Below are 14,835 nucleotides of genomic sequence, written 5' to 3'. Positions count from 1 at the left end.
TTGGAATGGTACCATATATATCTGTTTATAAGTCAGATCCAACTGTAAACAGCATAGACCCAGGTCCAGTTGGGGATTTGTCCGATACTTAAAATGGATTGCATGACTGTTTGCTAGTGTGACATACAGTGTGCTTACTAGTTTATTTCTTGGATATTATGATCTAAATGCATGTGAAATTTATGAATTTGTTTATATTTCCTAGATGTACCTGACCAAATTGTCAGAATTGATCACATCTGACTCCCCTAAGGTTACCTACGAGACCAAGGAGATTGCCCTGGAGTCCATTGTACAGCTTTGGAGGATCCCCGGACTGGTCACAGAGCTTTACCTCAACTACGACTGTGATCTGTATTGCTCCAACCTGTTTGAGGAGTTGACAAAACTACTGTCCAAAGTTAGAATAAGAGTTGTTTCTTTGGGTTGGTGGGGGAGGGGGTGTCCAGGTTGGCTGCCTCATTGTGTCTTTGGGAAAGGCACTTAAATCAGATTTTCTCCTCAAGATATGGCCAATATTGTGTTAAAGTGTAATAATAATAATAATCATAATAATAATGATAATAATAATATTTTTAATTTTCCCATATTGCTGAACAGAAAATCATTGTATGTATATAAGCATGGTGCGACCTACGGACATAGTCTATATGTTTTTCCCACTTGACTTATGTCAGTGATTACTCCTAATAGCTTCACAACTCATGTTTTGAATTTTCAACTATCTTATTAATGTACAGTGATATATCTTTTTTAACTATGAAACAAACAAAATTATTATGTAAATGTACAGTGATATATCTTTTTTAACTATGAAACAAACAAGATTATTATGTAAATGTACAGTGATATACTTAATTCTTTAATTTCGAAACAAACAGAATTGTTTTTTTCTAGAAAGATTCTTTTTACATCAGATATAATTGTTTCAGGCCATTTAAGGAGTAAACAAAACTACTTTTAAAGGTAACAGTTATAGAGTTTGTGTTGATTTGAAGAGTGGTCAAAATAGAAATCCTACTTAGTATATGTACCTGGGTGTGGGTGTGGATGGACCACCATCTTAAAGTAGACCAGATGTCTTGACAGAAATGAAAGCCCACCAGATATCCTTATAGATATTACATTCTGGGTAGGATGTTATACAAAAGACAAAAAAAACAACTGTTTCTCTTGTGTTGACTTTTCACACAAAGTGTGAATAGGTCAAGGTAAAAAAAGAAGAAAACAGTGGAAAACCCAATCATTCATTTAAATCTATTGTCATAAGTTCAGCATTTTTTCTCATTCATTTGACAGTTTTAGGGTTGGGAGTACATCATTCACACTGATTCTGGCTATAAATAAAACCAGTGTGTCTTCTGTCATAAGTTGTGTATTTTGATTAAGAACATAATTAAGGGCTTATCTAAATGTAAAGGCAGTTGGAAGGCTTTTGTTCAGGGACTACATCAGCTGTCAAAGTTTATTTTGCATGGCCAACAGACAATGCATTCAGTAAAAATAATTATTTGCTTCAGCAATCACATACATTTTTTGCACAAATAGAAATAGTGTAAATACATAAGAAGAGTTGTAAGTATATGTTTTAGCTTTAAAATATCTAAAGTGAAAGTATACTCTTATTTGCAACCTATCTTTTAAAAAAGTAGTGATCTGATGTTACATTATAAACTTTAATGTGTGCTTGTTTCATAGAATTCATGGAGTTATACCCCACTGGAACATCAGTCATAACTTTGTATCAAAATGATAAAACAGCCATATGCATTCAACATGTATTCTTGAAATATGGAAGATCTCAAAAGCTAGATATAAAGGGCACGTAGAACTGAATTGTTTTGGGCCAATTTATAAACTTAAAAAGATTTTTATAGATCATTTTTAGCTCTATTCTTACTGCATCTCTTTCTACTAGAATGCCTTTCCAGTGTCAGGACTTTTCTCCACTCACCTACTCTCCCTGGATGCACTCTTGACAGTTGTGGATGGAATAGAGCAGCACTGTCACAGCCGAATTCTCAGTGCCACCAAGTTGAGAAAGGAGGAGCAAGATGCACAGGAGGATGGTAAACAGATTATGCTTCTTTCAAGTCTTAATGAACCCATACCCATATAATCTTACATGATTGATCTGATGTTTGATGCAGCTATTCAATCCATAATTCGATATCACACACCCAGATTTGAACTACTTAGGTTTCTTTTTTGGCATCCTTGCATAGACATTTTTAGATGCAGTGAATTAAACATAGACAAGTCCCCATTTGTTTTGAATTGCATTCATACAGTAAAGCTAAAAATAATTAGAAAGCGGAAAAGATACAAAACTACACTCGTGTTTTGTTCCAAGTTTCAGGAAAGAACTCATATGTTTTATAAATACTTCTCGGCCTGACAGCCTCAACATATCCCTGTGCTGCATCAAACTTGTTCTTTCCACCAACTCAGAATACAACATGTATGCAGTTTTGTGTATATGTGAACAAAATTTATTGCCATATTCAAGTCATAAAGTGAGTGTACGCAGCTTTACCAAAATGAGACACAAATCACTCAGTGTCACGGATGAAAACCCCAACAAATGTTGGCACCCTTTTTTAGTATGATTGAACAGTTCTTCTAAACTGGGGCCACCAATACATTGCATTTGAACCCCCATTGGAATATGGTAGACATTTAACAGATTGACTTTAATAAGTAAAGTTCACAAGCCATGCTGTTGGTGTGGCTTCACAGCATAGGCAGGATCTGAATTTGAACATCCAACCCTCACATCCTGGGTATTCACTGTCTGTCATTAGACAGTGTCTGTAGAGAAGAATTTTATGCATTCCATCATTTTCATTTCTCAGCAACCATAAGAAATTATATGTAATAAGTGTCTTAAATATGCCATAGGGCTAGGATAATTAATTATACATTAGAGTGATTTTGCTTCCCATTTTTTCTCATGTGTCATGCATATGTGCAGACTATTGAAGCATTAACATGGCACTGGTAAAATTATTTAAAATCTGTTTGATTATTTCAAAGCTTCATAATCCTAAACCATTTCTCTATTAGCCTCCCGATTTGTATTCAGGGATGTCTTTAAAGTAAAACAAATTGCTTGTGAGATTATTAACTGTAAAATGCACTAGAAAACAATGTACTTACCAAAGTTTTGTTTATTGGAACACTGGTAAGAGATAGTGTCTCTCTTTCTTTTCTGCATTTGATACTTTCCTGATGCATTGTATGCCACCAAATTTATAAGCATTAATAGTCGCATCCATGATATTCCCAAATCCATTTAAGTGATAAGTTGTCAGTTGTTTGAAAATGATCATACAGTGTGGTCGATTTAAATTCAGAAATAATTTGGTTTCAGTTTGATTCAGTATTAACAGTACGTGTCCTAACAATATCTGACAGTTTCTTGACAGAATTTGGAGTTTATGTAGTGAATCAGTAAAAATTATAGTTAGCACACCACCATTTTCATCCAGTATATTGTTTATCATCATTATCTTTTGTGACTTCCTTCTACAATTCCTAAATTTCTTTTGCAACTTCGAAAAATTAGACCAATGGTGATAGAACCAACATAACTTTGTGACATCACAACTAAATCCATCATGATTACTCTCATAGGCCGGGCTATAGATTCAGTTGTTTGAAATTAATATATCGGTCAAATGGTGCAGTAGATTTGAATAAAAGTTTGGAACATATTTTCATTTGCTTAGTACATTGATTCAAGGTACAAACAAAAATGTGTCTTCCTTTAATCTTGAGATGCTTTTGAACTAATAGGTATTGTAAATTGAATTGTGCCAGTTCCCTGCTGTTTTCTAATAGATTAAAGAATCTGTTGATGAAGATGTGATTATGGATGAGAAGTATATTGTAGCCTCTCATAAACATCCATCAGATGGGTATAAATGATTTGGCTGCTTAAGGGTGGTGGCTGTTGAGGAGAGGTTAAGTATGTTGCTGAAATGAAGAGAAGGCAACATGAGATACTAGCTGGATATTACAGGTTTTCGCTTTGCTTAAAGGACAGGACTGTCATGGGAGGTCACATGTAACTCAGAATTCGTTGCATGTGATTTTATTTGATATGACCTGATTCATATCCCAGTCATATACCATAGATCTTATTCATATAGTACAAAAAGGAAGTTGTCTTTCCCAGAGATAAATGTACATTCTTAAATATATAATGTTTGAACTTTGCCTCGGATATGAGATAGTTTCTGTTGCTCCAGCTGTTGAAAATGAGCATTAAAGTGTGAAGAACAGTTTTTAAAAAAAAAAACAAAAAAAACAACAGGCTGTAGGCATAAAGTTCTTTGACCAGAGAAGAACCACAGCAGTCTCTTTGGGCATGATTTGAACCAACAGCATACAATGGCTTAGCCACCATGTCTACCTCTTAGCATATGTAAATAATCATGTTACTGAATATTCCCAAGATAGCATAGTAGCTCCTGCCACTGAGGAAGGATACATGTTTTTTTATACAGAAGCAGCAAGCATGATGTGAACATTGCATCTACCCATTACAGTAACTATCAAGTTATCTGCTACCATTTCAGACCGAGCTGAGTGTTTGTCTCTGCTGGACCAATGGAAGACTTTACCTTCCTTGATCAACCAGAGTCTTTGCTTGTTGGTTATTGTCCAGGATTAGCTTCACTTATTATATAAAAAAACTCTTTTGAAGGCTGGCTTGTGCACGGTTCCTAGTCACTTGTGTCAAAGCCACACCATGTAGTAGACAACTATGTTCTTACGAAGTGGTTTTATTTACCAGCAATAGCCAGTATAAATACATTCGTACCCCTTTTTTAATAATATGGATATGTACCACTTCTTGTGATCAGTTGTAAGATCTGTGAATCATGCTCAAACTGTACTTAACATGTATGGGGGAAGATTGCCTGAAGTTGTCGATTTCACATTTGATAAAGGCAGCTGCTGCTACACTCAATACAGAAACAATAAGTTCATTCTGTTGTCCAAATCTTGAGTATATGATTATATTTTATTGATTTAATATTCTTAATCTTGATGCTGCAGCATCTGAAGTGAATAAGGCAGAATCAGAAGGCCTCACAACATCTGAGTCAAGAATCACAGGTCCACCTACCAGTGGTTTCCTTACTGCACAGAGAATTCAACAGTGGAAGGATGGTCCACCAGGTACACTTATTCCCTAAATTACAAACAATATTCTAGCTTTATTAATCTGTTGTGGATGGCTGAAATGGAAAGTGTCATACAAAACTGATGGATAAATGGATTGATTTATTTCACCATTAGATATATTACTCTTTCATAAACTCCTCTCTTTCTGAAATCATCTCTCCCTGAAAGATGAAAAAATGTGTTTCCATATATATATATATATATATATATATATATATATATATATATATATATATATATATATATATATATATATATATGTGTGTGTGTGTGTGTGTGTGTGTGTGTGTGTGTGTGTGTATGGAAGTAGCTCTTACAGATTACCTACCCTTGTCTTACGAATGGCCACCTCTATCCTGGATGTGTACAGAATTATTTCAAATTTAAGTTTTTTCTCAGTCCTGTTTTTAAAAAATTGTGTTTTAATAAGTCTGATGGCTGATATACTTTGAGTATACAGTGTCTGTAAATTTTTCAGTGAATTAATATTTTTGACAGAATTTGTGTTGTAAATACTGGAATTGATTTATCCATTGCTGTTATAGGTGTTCTCAGTAGGCAAGTTTTTCCTAATTATATGTACTTTGTATATATTTTGTATACTATTTGTCCTTTCTCTCTAATGTTTCATTTCCTTGGCATGATGTTATCAATAATGTGGACAAAGTGCCATTAAATGAATAAAAAACCCCAAAACTATTTTTTTTAGAAAATGTAAAAGACATGCAAATGTTTTAAAATTTCAGAAGACAACTATGACACATGCCTGGCTTGCACAAAATGCCTGTCATCACATTCATGTAGTGCTTGTGCTTCTTGAACCAAAGGAATAAGGTACAATGCCTTCATAAAAAACAACTCAAAGGCTGCACAATTAGGTGATTTCAAGTTGTCAAATGGAGATGTATTGAGTCTCCTTCAAAATTTTGAATTGCTAGCAAACCTAATGTAGGACAAATTGATGTCACCCACACCACTGGTAGATCCCTCAGACAGCACCAGTGGCAACAGTTGCATCTGACCCCACCAAAGCCGTTAGCACTCAGTCATTCATGGAGTGGCATATGTGACATCTTGCACAACAAGCTACATCAAAAATGTTGGCATATGAAGAGCTGGCCAGATTGTTATTATGGATGTCATCTGGTGACTTCAAGGATACAAGGTTGGATTATCCCCATTTGGTAACTCACTGAGCACAAGTTCCTTGCAGCATGTGCATTGCCTTAGCACCAGTAAAACAGCTTGTGGGAATGCAGTCTGACTTTACAGGACAGCTCAGCCTGCAAGTCCTATACTGTATGCTGTTTGCCATCCTGGTTGCTAACCAACCAGTCCAGCAATCTGGTTGAAGTACAGGATATCCAAAGGTTCAGACATGGACAACAGGCTATGTCAACCACTCACGGTGACAACACAGTGTCATCCTTAAAGTTTTGCTTGTTATACCTATGTATGCATGGCATGAAGGAGGACTACCCATATGGATGAGGGAAATGACAGACACTTTCTGAAACACTCTGATCCAACTGGAGCAGGTAGTATTCTTTTCTCTCTCTTATCCAACTTCCACTGTTTTTGTCTCCCCCTTTATGCTGGAGAGCCTAAGCAAAGGCAAACATGTTAAAGTAGATAGAATGTTTGCTCATAAAGCAGGCAGTAGAATTAGTCCTGAAATTAGTTTTCCCAGACTTTACTCCAGGCTTTTTTCTGGAAACAAATGCCATTGGGAAATTGAGTCCAGGAATAGATTTTAGCTATTATCTATTGCTGCACATCAAAATGGAGACAGCAAAATTTGTACTGTTGTCAGTTGGGCGAAACAAATACACAGTCAGTCTTGATTTGTCCAAAGCAAATGTCCATATACCAATTCACCCAGTATCTTACAAGTTCCTTACGGCGGCCATGTAATAGGTATCAATTCTTGTAGGGTTGTCTGTTCATGTGACCTTTGCAGATAATTATGTTGCCGTATTGGGGAATGATGCTTTGCCTACTGAACAAACAACCCCACTTTCAGGATATGCAAGGTCACATTTCAGCCAAATAAAAGAATCTCATTTGGCTTACTCATACAGGTTCCAACTCTGGGAATTGTGTTTTATATATGGATGCCAGCTTGATGGGCTGTGGTGCCCATCTCCTTCCCTCATCTCAGAAAGATGGCTGATTGTGGGCTTTTCAGGACTAAGTATTGCAAATCAGTCTCCTTGAGATGAAGGCCATAGTGGGTGCCTTTTAATTTCTGGCAGGAGACACTGACTGAAAAGGGTTCACTCATTCTGTCCGATATTGCCACCATGATGAATTGTCTCAGCAGGCAAAACCTTTGCCTCTTGGTTTGGGATTTTCTCAGATGGTGTCATTATTAATAAATCCACATTCAGAGTCATATTCCAGGCATACACAGTGTATTGTTGAACTCACTGTACCAAATGAAACAGCTGATTCAAACCTGAAATGAAATGAGCTGGTACTTTCATAGCTTGCCTATTTATGATTCACATTATTATTTCATTCTCTGAAGCGGTTCACCCTGAGTGGCCGAGTGATCAAAAGCACTCACCATTATATATCATTGCCATCTCACCTTTGTCTGCATGGGTTTGAGTCACGGGTTTGGCCATTGTGGGTTTGTGAAAAAGCTTGCCAGTAGCTATTAGTGGGCCGGCTGTTCTTTCCAGGGTTTTTCTGGGTTCTTCCTCTACCATTAATACTGGCTGCCATGTATAGTCTATCTTGTACTGAAAAATGGCGTTAAACCCTACAACAATAACAGCTGAAGCAGTTCATCAGAGTTCAAGATAGCGACTTCATATATAGCAGAATATAGTCTGCAAAATGATTTAAAACAATAAATACTATTTAAATGGTCATTGTAACAGGATTTGACCTGAATGGATGCTTGGATTAAATGATAACACAACACAAGATGTGAAAGATGGAAGTTTATGAAATGAATGAATAAAAATATGTATATCCTCTACAGATACAGTGTGATTCATTCAAGCTCTAAACATGACTCATTCAGTTACTTTACACAAACGTTCACAGAAGGGAAAACAAAAATGTGATTCATATATTTATAATGTAATGAAGGTAAGATTCATATAATCTCGTGTAATGAAAGTCAGATTCATATAATCTCATGTAATGAAAGTAAGATTCATATAATCTCATGTGGTGAAAGTAAGAGTCATATAATCTCATGTAATGAAGGTAAGATTCATATAATCTCATGTAATGAAAGTAAGATTCATATAATCTCATGTAATGAAGGCAAGATTCATATAATTTCATGTAATGAAAGTAAGATTCATATAATCTCATGTAATGAAGGTAAGATTCATATAATTTCATGTAATGAAAGTAAGTTTCATATAATCTCATGTAATGAAGGCAAGGTTCATACATTCTCATGTAGTGAAAGTAAGATTCATATAATCTCATGTAATGAAGGTAAGATTCATATAATCTCATGTAATGAAAGTAAGATTCATATAATCTCATATAATGAAAGTAAGATTCATATAATCTCATGTAATGAAAGTAAGATTCATATAATCTCATGTAAAGAAAGTAAGATTCATATAATCTCATGTAATGAAAGTAAGATTCATATAATCTCATATAATGAAAGTAAGATTCATATAATCTCATATAATGAAAGTAAGATTCATATAATTTCATGTAATGAAAGTAAGATTCATATAATCTCATGTAATGAAGGCAAGGTTCATACATTCTCATGTAATGAAAGTAAGATTCATATAATCTCATGTAATGAAGGCAAGATTCATATAATCTCATGTAATGAAAGTAAGATTCATATAATTTCATGTAATGAAAGTAAGATTCATATAATCTCATGTAATGAAGGCAAGGTTCATACATTCTCATGTAATGAAAGTAAGATTCATATAATCTCATATAATGAAAGTAAGATTCATATAATCTCATATAATGAAAGTAAGATTCATATAATCTCATATAATGAAAGTAAGATTCATATAATCTCATATAATGAAAGTAAGATTCATATAATCTCGTATAATGAAAGTAAGATTCATATAATTTCATGTAATGAAAGTTAGATTCATATAATCTCATGCAATGAAGGTAAGATTCATGTCATCTCATGTAATGAAAGTAAGATTCATATAATCTCATATAATGAAAGTAAGATTCATATAATCTCATGTAATGAAAGTAAGATTCATATAATCTCATGTAATGAAAGTAAGATTCATGTCATCTCATGTAATGAAAGTAAGATTCATATAATCTCATATAATGAAAGTAAGATTCATATAATCTCATATAATGAAAGTAAGATTCATATAATCTCAAGTAATGAAAGTAAGATTCATATAATCTCACGTAATGAAAGTTAGATTCATATAATCTCATGTAATGAAAGTAAGATTCATATAATCTCATATAATGAAAGTAAGATTCATATAATCTCATGTAATGAAAGTAAGATTCATATAATCTCATGTAAAGAAAGTAAGATTCATATAATCTCATGTAATGAAAGTAAGATTCATATAATCTCATATAATGAAAGTAAGATTCATATAATCTCAAGTAATGAAAGTAAGATTCATATAATCTCACGTAATGAAAGTTAGATTCATATAATCTCATGTAATGAAAGTAAGATTCATATAATCTCATATAATGAAAGTAAGATTCATATAATCTCATGTAATGAAAGTAAGATTCATATAATCTCATGTAAAGAAAGTAAGATTCATATAATCTCATGTAATGAAAGTAAGATTCATATAATCTCATATAATGAAAGTAAGATTCATATAATCTCATGTAATGAAAGTAAGATTCATATAATCTCATATAATGAAAGTAAGATTCATATAATCTCATGTAATGAAAGTAAGATTCATATAATCTCATGTAATGAAAGTAAGATTCATATAATCTCATGTAATGAAGGTAACTCAACTGTACTAAATTGAAACACACCATATGTTCCATGTACTCAGTTGAAACAACATAAACAATTGAAACAAACATGATCCATTGCAATCAACATAACAATGGTACCAACATAGACTCGTGACTCATAGTCATTTATACAGTCCTTACGTTTCATAACCATGTGTGACTCATTTAAATACTTGTGTAAACTTGCAAATGAAACATTTTGACCTGGTTCATATGTCCATTGTCAAACCACACAGTTCTCCTGAATTCTTGGGTTGGCCCACACTTGTATTGGCCACCCCACCCCCCTTTATGGATCCACCAAGTTTACAAATCAGCACTTCCATCCTTGTATAGCCTTGATTGTCACATCTGTTTCCATCCCATACAGACAGCCAGACTGACAGCCTGATATGACCGCACATACACAGAGGCACTTCGTGTCTCTTGCCGCAAGCAATCTATCATTCAATACATGCCAGTTCAGTCACTTAACTAAAAAAAAACATAATTATCCACCCTAGGCAATGTTGTACGCATGTGTGACAAAAATGATTGAATCATTCTAAGGCAGAACCAATTTATTTCTTGCCTTATTCTGTGACAGTCATGTATGGAAAAGATGTACTGTATTATTATTTCTGTCATCATTCCATTATCTTTCAGATCCTGTTAGTAAAATAATACAATAAGCTGCTTATTGTTGTTGTTGTGGGTCCACTTCCTTTGTGTGCTTCTTCTGTATTTAACTCTATTTTCCCAGTATTCCAAATGTCCCAAACACAATCCAATAAAGGCAGAAATATTACAAATGACTGGCAACATTTGATTGTCAATTCTTTCTTTTAAGCTAAAAAGGAGTAAAAGGCCATTTTGTGATACTTAGTACTTGAATTGTGTGGCCCATATGGCAAGGGACATAATGGTGAGCTAAGAAAATGGTTTGTTTTATTTGTCTTTTTGTTAAGGAGGAGCACAAATGAGAATAAATTTGAAATCTGCATATGTATTAAATGATTTTAAAAATGTGTCTTCTGTAAAAAAAAATAAAACACGTTCCCAGTTGTGCTGGTAGTTCATGAGGTCTTTTGAAGATGCAGAAATGTGGCTAAATGTATGGGTTTTTACAAGCATATGCCCATTTACTTAAGAACAAAATTAAATGTTTATTTCACAGGGTTGATGCATTACCATATATATGGTATATGTCAAAATTATTTTATGCATTCATCATAGCAGAAATGTCAGTGTATAAGTAGCTAATACTTTACTGTTTTAGATGTGTTCTAGTAATATATTATTGATGCATATCTTAAAATTCTGTACAAACATTTATCTAGTTTCCTCACATGGATTGCCTTAATTGTTTTAAAATTGTTCCAGTTTTAGCACAAAATGCTACTTTATAGCCAGATGTGACATCATGAGCACGTGCCTATGATGTCGTACCAAATAATTTATAAAAATCTCATGAGATTAGCTGATATATGCATAGTCCTGCCTACTACACCCATATTGGCTCACCAGTTAAAGCTACATTTTTATGCCTGTATGCAATTCAATTATGGAAGAAATGTCAAAGACATTGTATGTAATGATTACATTGATGGAAGAGAGGAAGAAATGATTGATTGATTGATTGTGGTTTTATGGCATACCAGCACCCTACGGCTTTACAGCGCCACATCAAAATTTATATGATAAATAATTTATGTATGGAAATTGGTTCATTAACAGTCAACTATAAAAGAACAGAAACAAAACAACTTGGAGTGTAAGTGGTGTGTATCGATGGTAATTAGACAGTAACAAATAATTAGTGTGATTGATAGTACACATGTTGGTTAAAATTACTTGAATGAAGTAGTTTGCACACAAGATATATTTTAAAATATTAACATGTTTCAAGAAATTTAAGATACAAATCACATTACTGTATCAGAAAGCTCAGTCATTTGGTGAACATTGTTGTAATGAAAACATGTAGGCTGGAGATCGAAATAGTATATTAGAAAGTGCTTCATTGTAAAAAGTTTATTTTAGGAAATGCATTTGGTTGGATCTACCCTTACAGATGTAGAATTTGGTTACATTAGAATGACCAGTTCTGATTTGTGCAGTGATAATCTCATCCTTATTGATGAGGAAGCAATGAAGTTAGTAGAAAATGATAAACACAGATCTGTTGATGACCTTGTTAATAAATGTATTTACCAATGAAACTTGGTTTCCCTTCCTTATTCAGAGACCAGTAAAGCAGCCAGAGGTACTGGTAGGGAAGGCAGGAAGGGTCCACAGATTCGCCCCAACAGAATGAAAATAACAGGGCAGATACCAACTCAGGATGAACTTGCGGCTATCAAGCACAAGAAAAGGGTACTTTACTCTGTTTCGATATCTGTTTCATTATGTCTCGTATTGTATTCTATGACAATTTCTGCCTTTAATTTGCAGTTTTTCTAGCTCCACTTTCGAGACCAGAAGAGCTTATGAAATGATATGCTCTTTCATCAGTTGGACATCATCAGTCCTTTCATTAGCACACATTTGTTATTGTTACACCTAAACTACTTGGAGGATTGCCATGAAATGTTGCACACACATTCACTCCTAGGTCTAGTTGGTCATAAATGCAAATGTTGATACTCAGACATCCATTGCAGCTGCTGCTGCAGCAATCTGGAAAATGTTATCACTAGTTATACATAGATAGCTAGTCATAGCAACATGGGATTTTCACTAGATCCCTTCTCATGATGTCTGTTTGGTCCTAAATAAAAATGGTGCTGATCTGTCTAATATGGCAGTCAAAGCATGCATCTGGAAAAGTTTCTTGTGACTGATATCGAATAAAGAAAATTTATATCATCATGAATTTGTCACCAGATAAATTATGATGTCTAATTGGTCCTAAAATAGGCTCTGTTCAGATAACCAGTAAGGCCACCATTAGCAGCCATCTTGAAAATGTGTATCACAACTTATCCTGAACAAAGAGGCAGTGTGGTTTGGTTGGCTGATTTATCTTTAGAAAATGCTTGTAATGTAAAGAATTTTTTTGTGGACATTCATTTTTTTGATCTTGCAAAATCATCAATGCTCAAATTCGTAGTTTGAAATAGGGTTCTGTTATCGTCACAGATTGACAGTAAATAATTCCTTGGATATTCCGATTCATGGATAGGAAAAGAAGATTCAGTTATCTTTACAGTTTGGTGTAATTAGTTCCATGGATATTCAGTAGTTTGGGGAAGAGGGTTCTGTTATTTTCAGATTGACAGTAAGTAGTTCTTGGATATTTAGATTCTTAGATTGGGTGAAGAGGATTCTGTAATATTCACAGATTGACAGTAAGTTGTTCCTTGGGTATTCAGATTCCATAACATTCACAGATTGACAGTAAGGGCTGTTCCAGTAAAACATATATCCCCCTGGGGACGGCACTTCAAAAAAACTTCTGTAGGAGGTTGTGTTTCGAACTATTTTAATTCTGACAGTGGAAGGTTGGTTAGGAAAATCACTTCTGTTGTGGGTTGTGCTAACAAAATGAGAAATCGCTGGTGGGTCTGTCAGAAAGAAGAAAGAAAAAAATCGAATATATATTTAAAATCGCATCTACCCCCCTCCTAGCGGTCTAACATGAATAAAACATTGGGTCAGAAAATGATGCCAGTACGTGCGAGTGCACGTACTTTGTACGAATTCGTGTACTTTAAAAGCAGTGATACGCGTTCGGCAAATTACTTCAACGCCGCGGATATAAAAAAGTTTCTTTGCGCAGTATGCAATTTTTATTAAACTTTTAACTTTAACTTTAAAAGTGCATTTCGCAACGTAATTCGCGCTGCCGCAGATGTCTCACAACGCTTGATGCGACATCCAGATATATGGATACTTCGGTTAGACATGAATGGCTGTTAAACGAAATTTGATTCGTTCATTGACCCTCGAACAGGCATTTTGTGGAGTTTTAGCCTTACTTTCATCGTGGAAGTTTTACAAATGCGTGTTTCCAATAAGGGCCACACAGGAAACCAAAATGGTTGAATCACAACGATGCTTTTTCAGTCGGCAAATACTGGCTGGTGATAGCTATGATGACAATGAATTTCATGTATATCGGTCTGTTGGACATTGGAAAAATGTCACTGAAAATACCAGTGTGTGATTTTGAGCCCAAAATTAATGTTAAGTGTGAGTCTGATGTACGTGTTGGATGGAAAATATGCCGGTTATATTTATTCAAGATACCCATGTCTAAACAAGCAGACTATGGGAATGCTGGACTTAAAACCCTAATACAGCATTATGGAAGAGAAAAATCTGGCATAAGAGGCAGCAAAACACTGATTCAAGGAAGTGAATCTTTGGCAGGGTTCATGTTAGTGAAATCTGACAGAGGTCTCGGAAACACTTATAATCACGAGTATTTGGACGCCAATATTTTTTTATTTAGGCGGGCGGTAAAATTCAAATACTTGCCAGTCCTGCTTCAGTCACCTGCATGGTGGGGAAATGTGTTGATCAGTTAGCTGTGATGATATTTACAATGACAGAATGTAGTGGTTGAAAGCCCCCCCCGTCGTCACCATTATAAGAGTACATCAAAAGAACATGCTGCAATAGCTAAGCGGCGAGATCAAAGGCTTTAACTGGGTGGGAAAATCTACTGATATTTACAGTGCT

The 14,835-nt window shown here is 34.6% G+C and overlaps 1 protein-coding gene across 7 annotated transcripts in view; it reads left to right on the top strand.

The window, feature by feature from the left end:
- Window positions 1-14,835, top strand: part of LOC149803373 (Golgi-specific brefeldin A-resistance guanine nucleotide exchange factor 1-like) — a 167,294-nt gene that overhangs the window by 44,969 nt on the left and 107,490 nt on the right. For all 7 annotated transcript variants that reach the window (XR_016420209.1, XM_089953086.1, XM_089953085.1 and 4 more), the window contains 4 exons: window positions 206-400; window positions 1,919-2,069; window positions 5,068-5,190; window positions 12,395-12,525. Coding sequence is in view for 6 of the 7 variants with exons in the window: in XM_089953086.1 (XP_089809212.1) it covers window positions 206-400; window positions 1,919-2,069; window positions 5,068-5,190; window positions 12,395-12,525 (600 nt within the window). In the remaining variant the exon portion in view is untranslated. The remainder of the gene's footprint in view (window positions 1-205; window positions 401-1,918; window positions 2,070-5,067; window positions 5,191-12,394; window positions 12,526-14,835) is intronic.

Source organism: Sinohyriopsis cumingii, chromosome 3 (assembly GCF_028554795.1).
Source record: "Sinohyriopsis cumingii isolate HCF-2022 chromosome 3, ASM2855479v2, whole genome shotgun sequence".
NCBI lineage: Eukaryota > Metazoa > Mollusca > Bivalvia > Unionida > Unionidae > Sinohyriopsis > Sinohyriopsis cumingii.
Note: the sequence above shows the minus strand (reverse complement) of the source record. Positions and strands in the feature narration are given on the sequence as shown.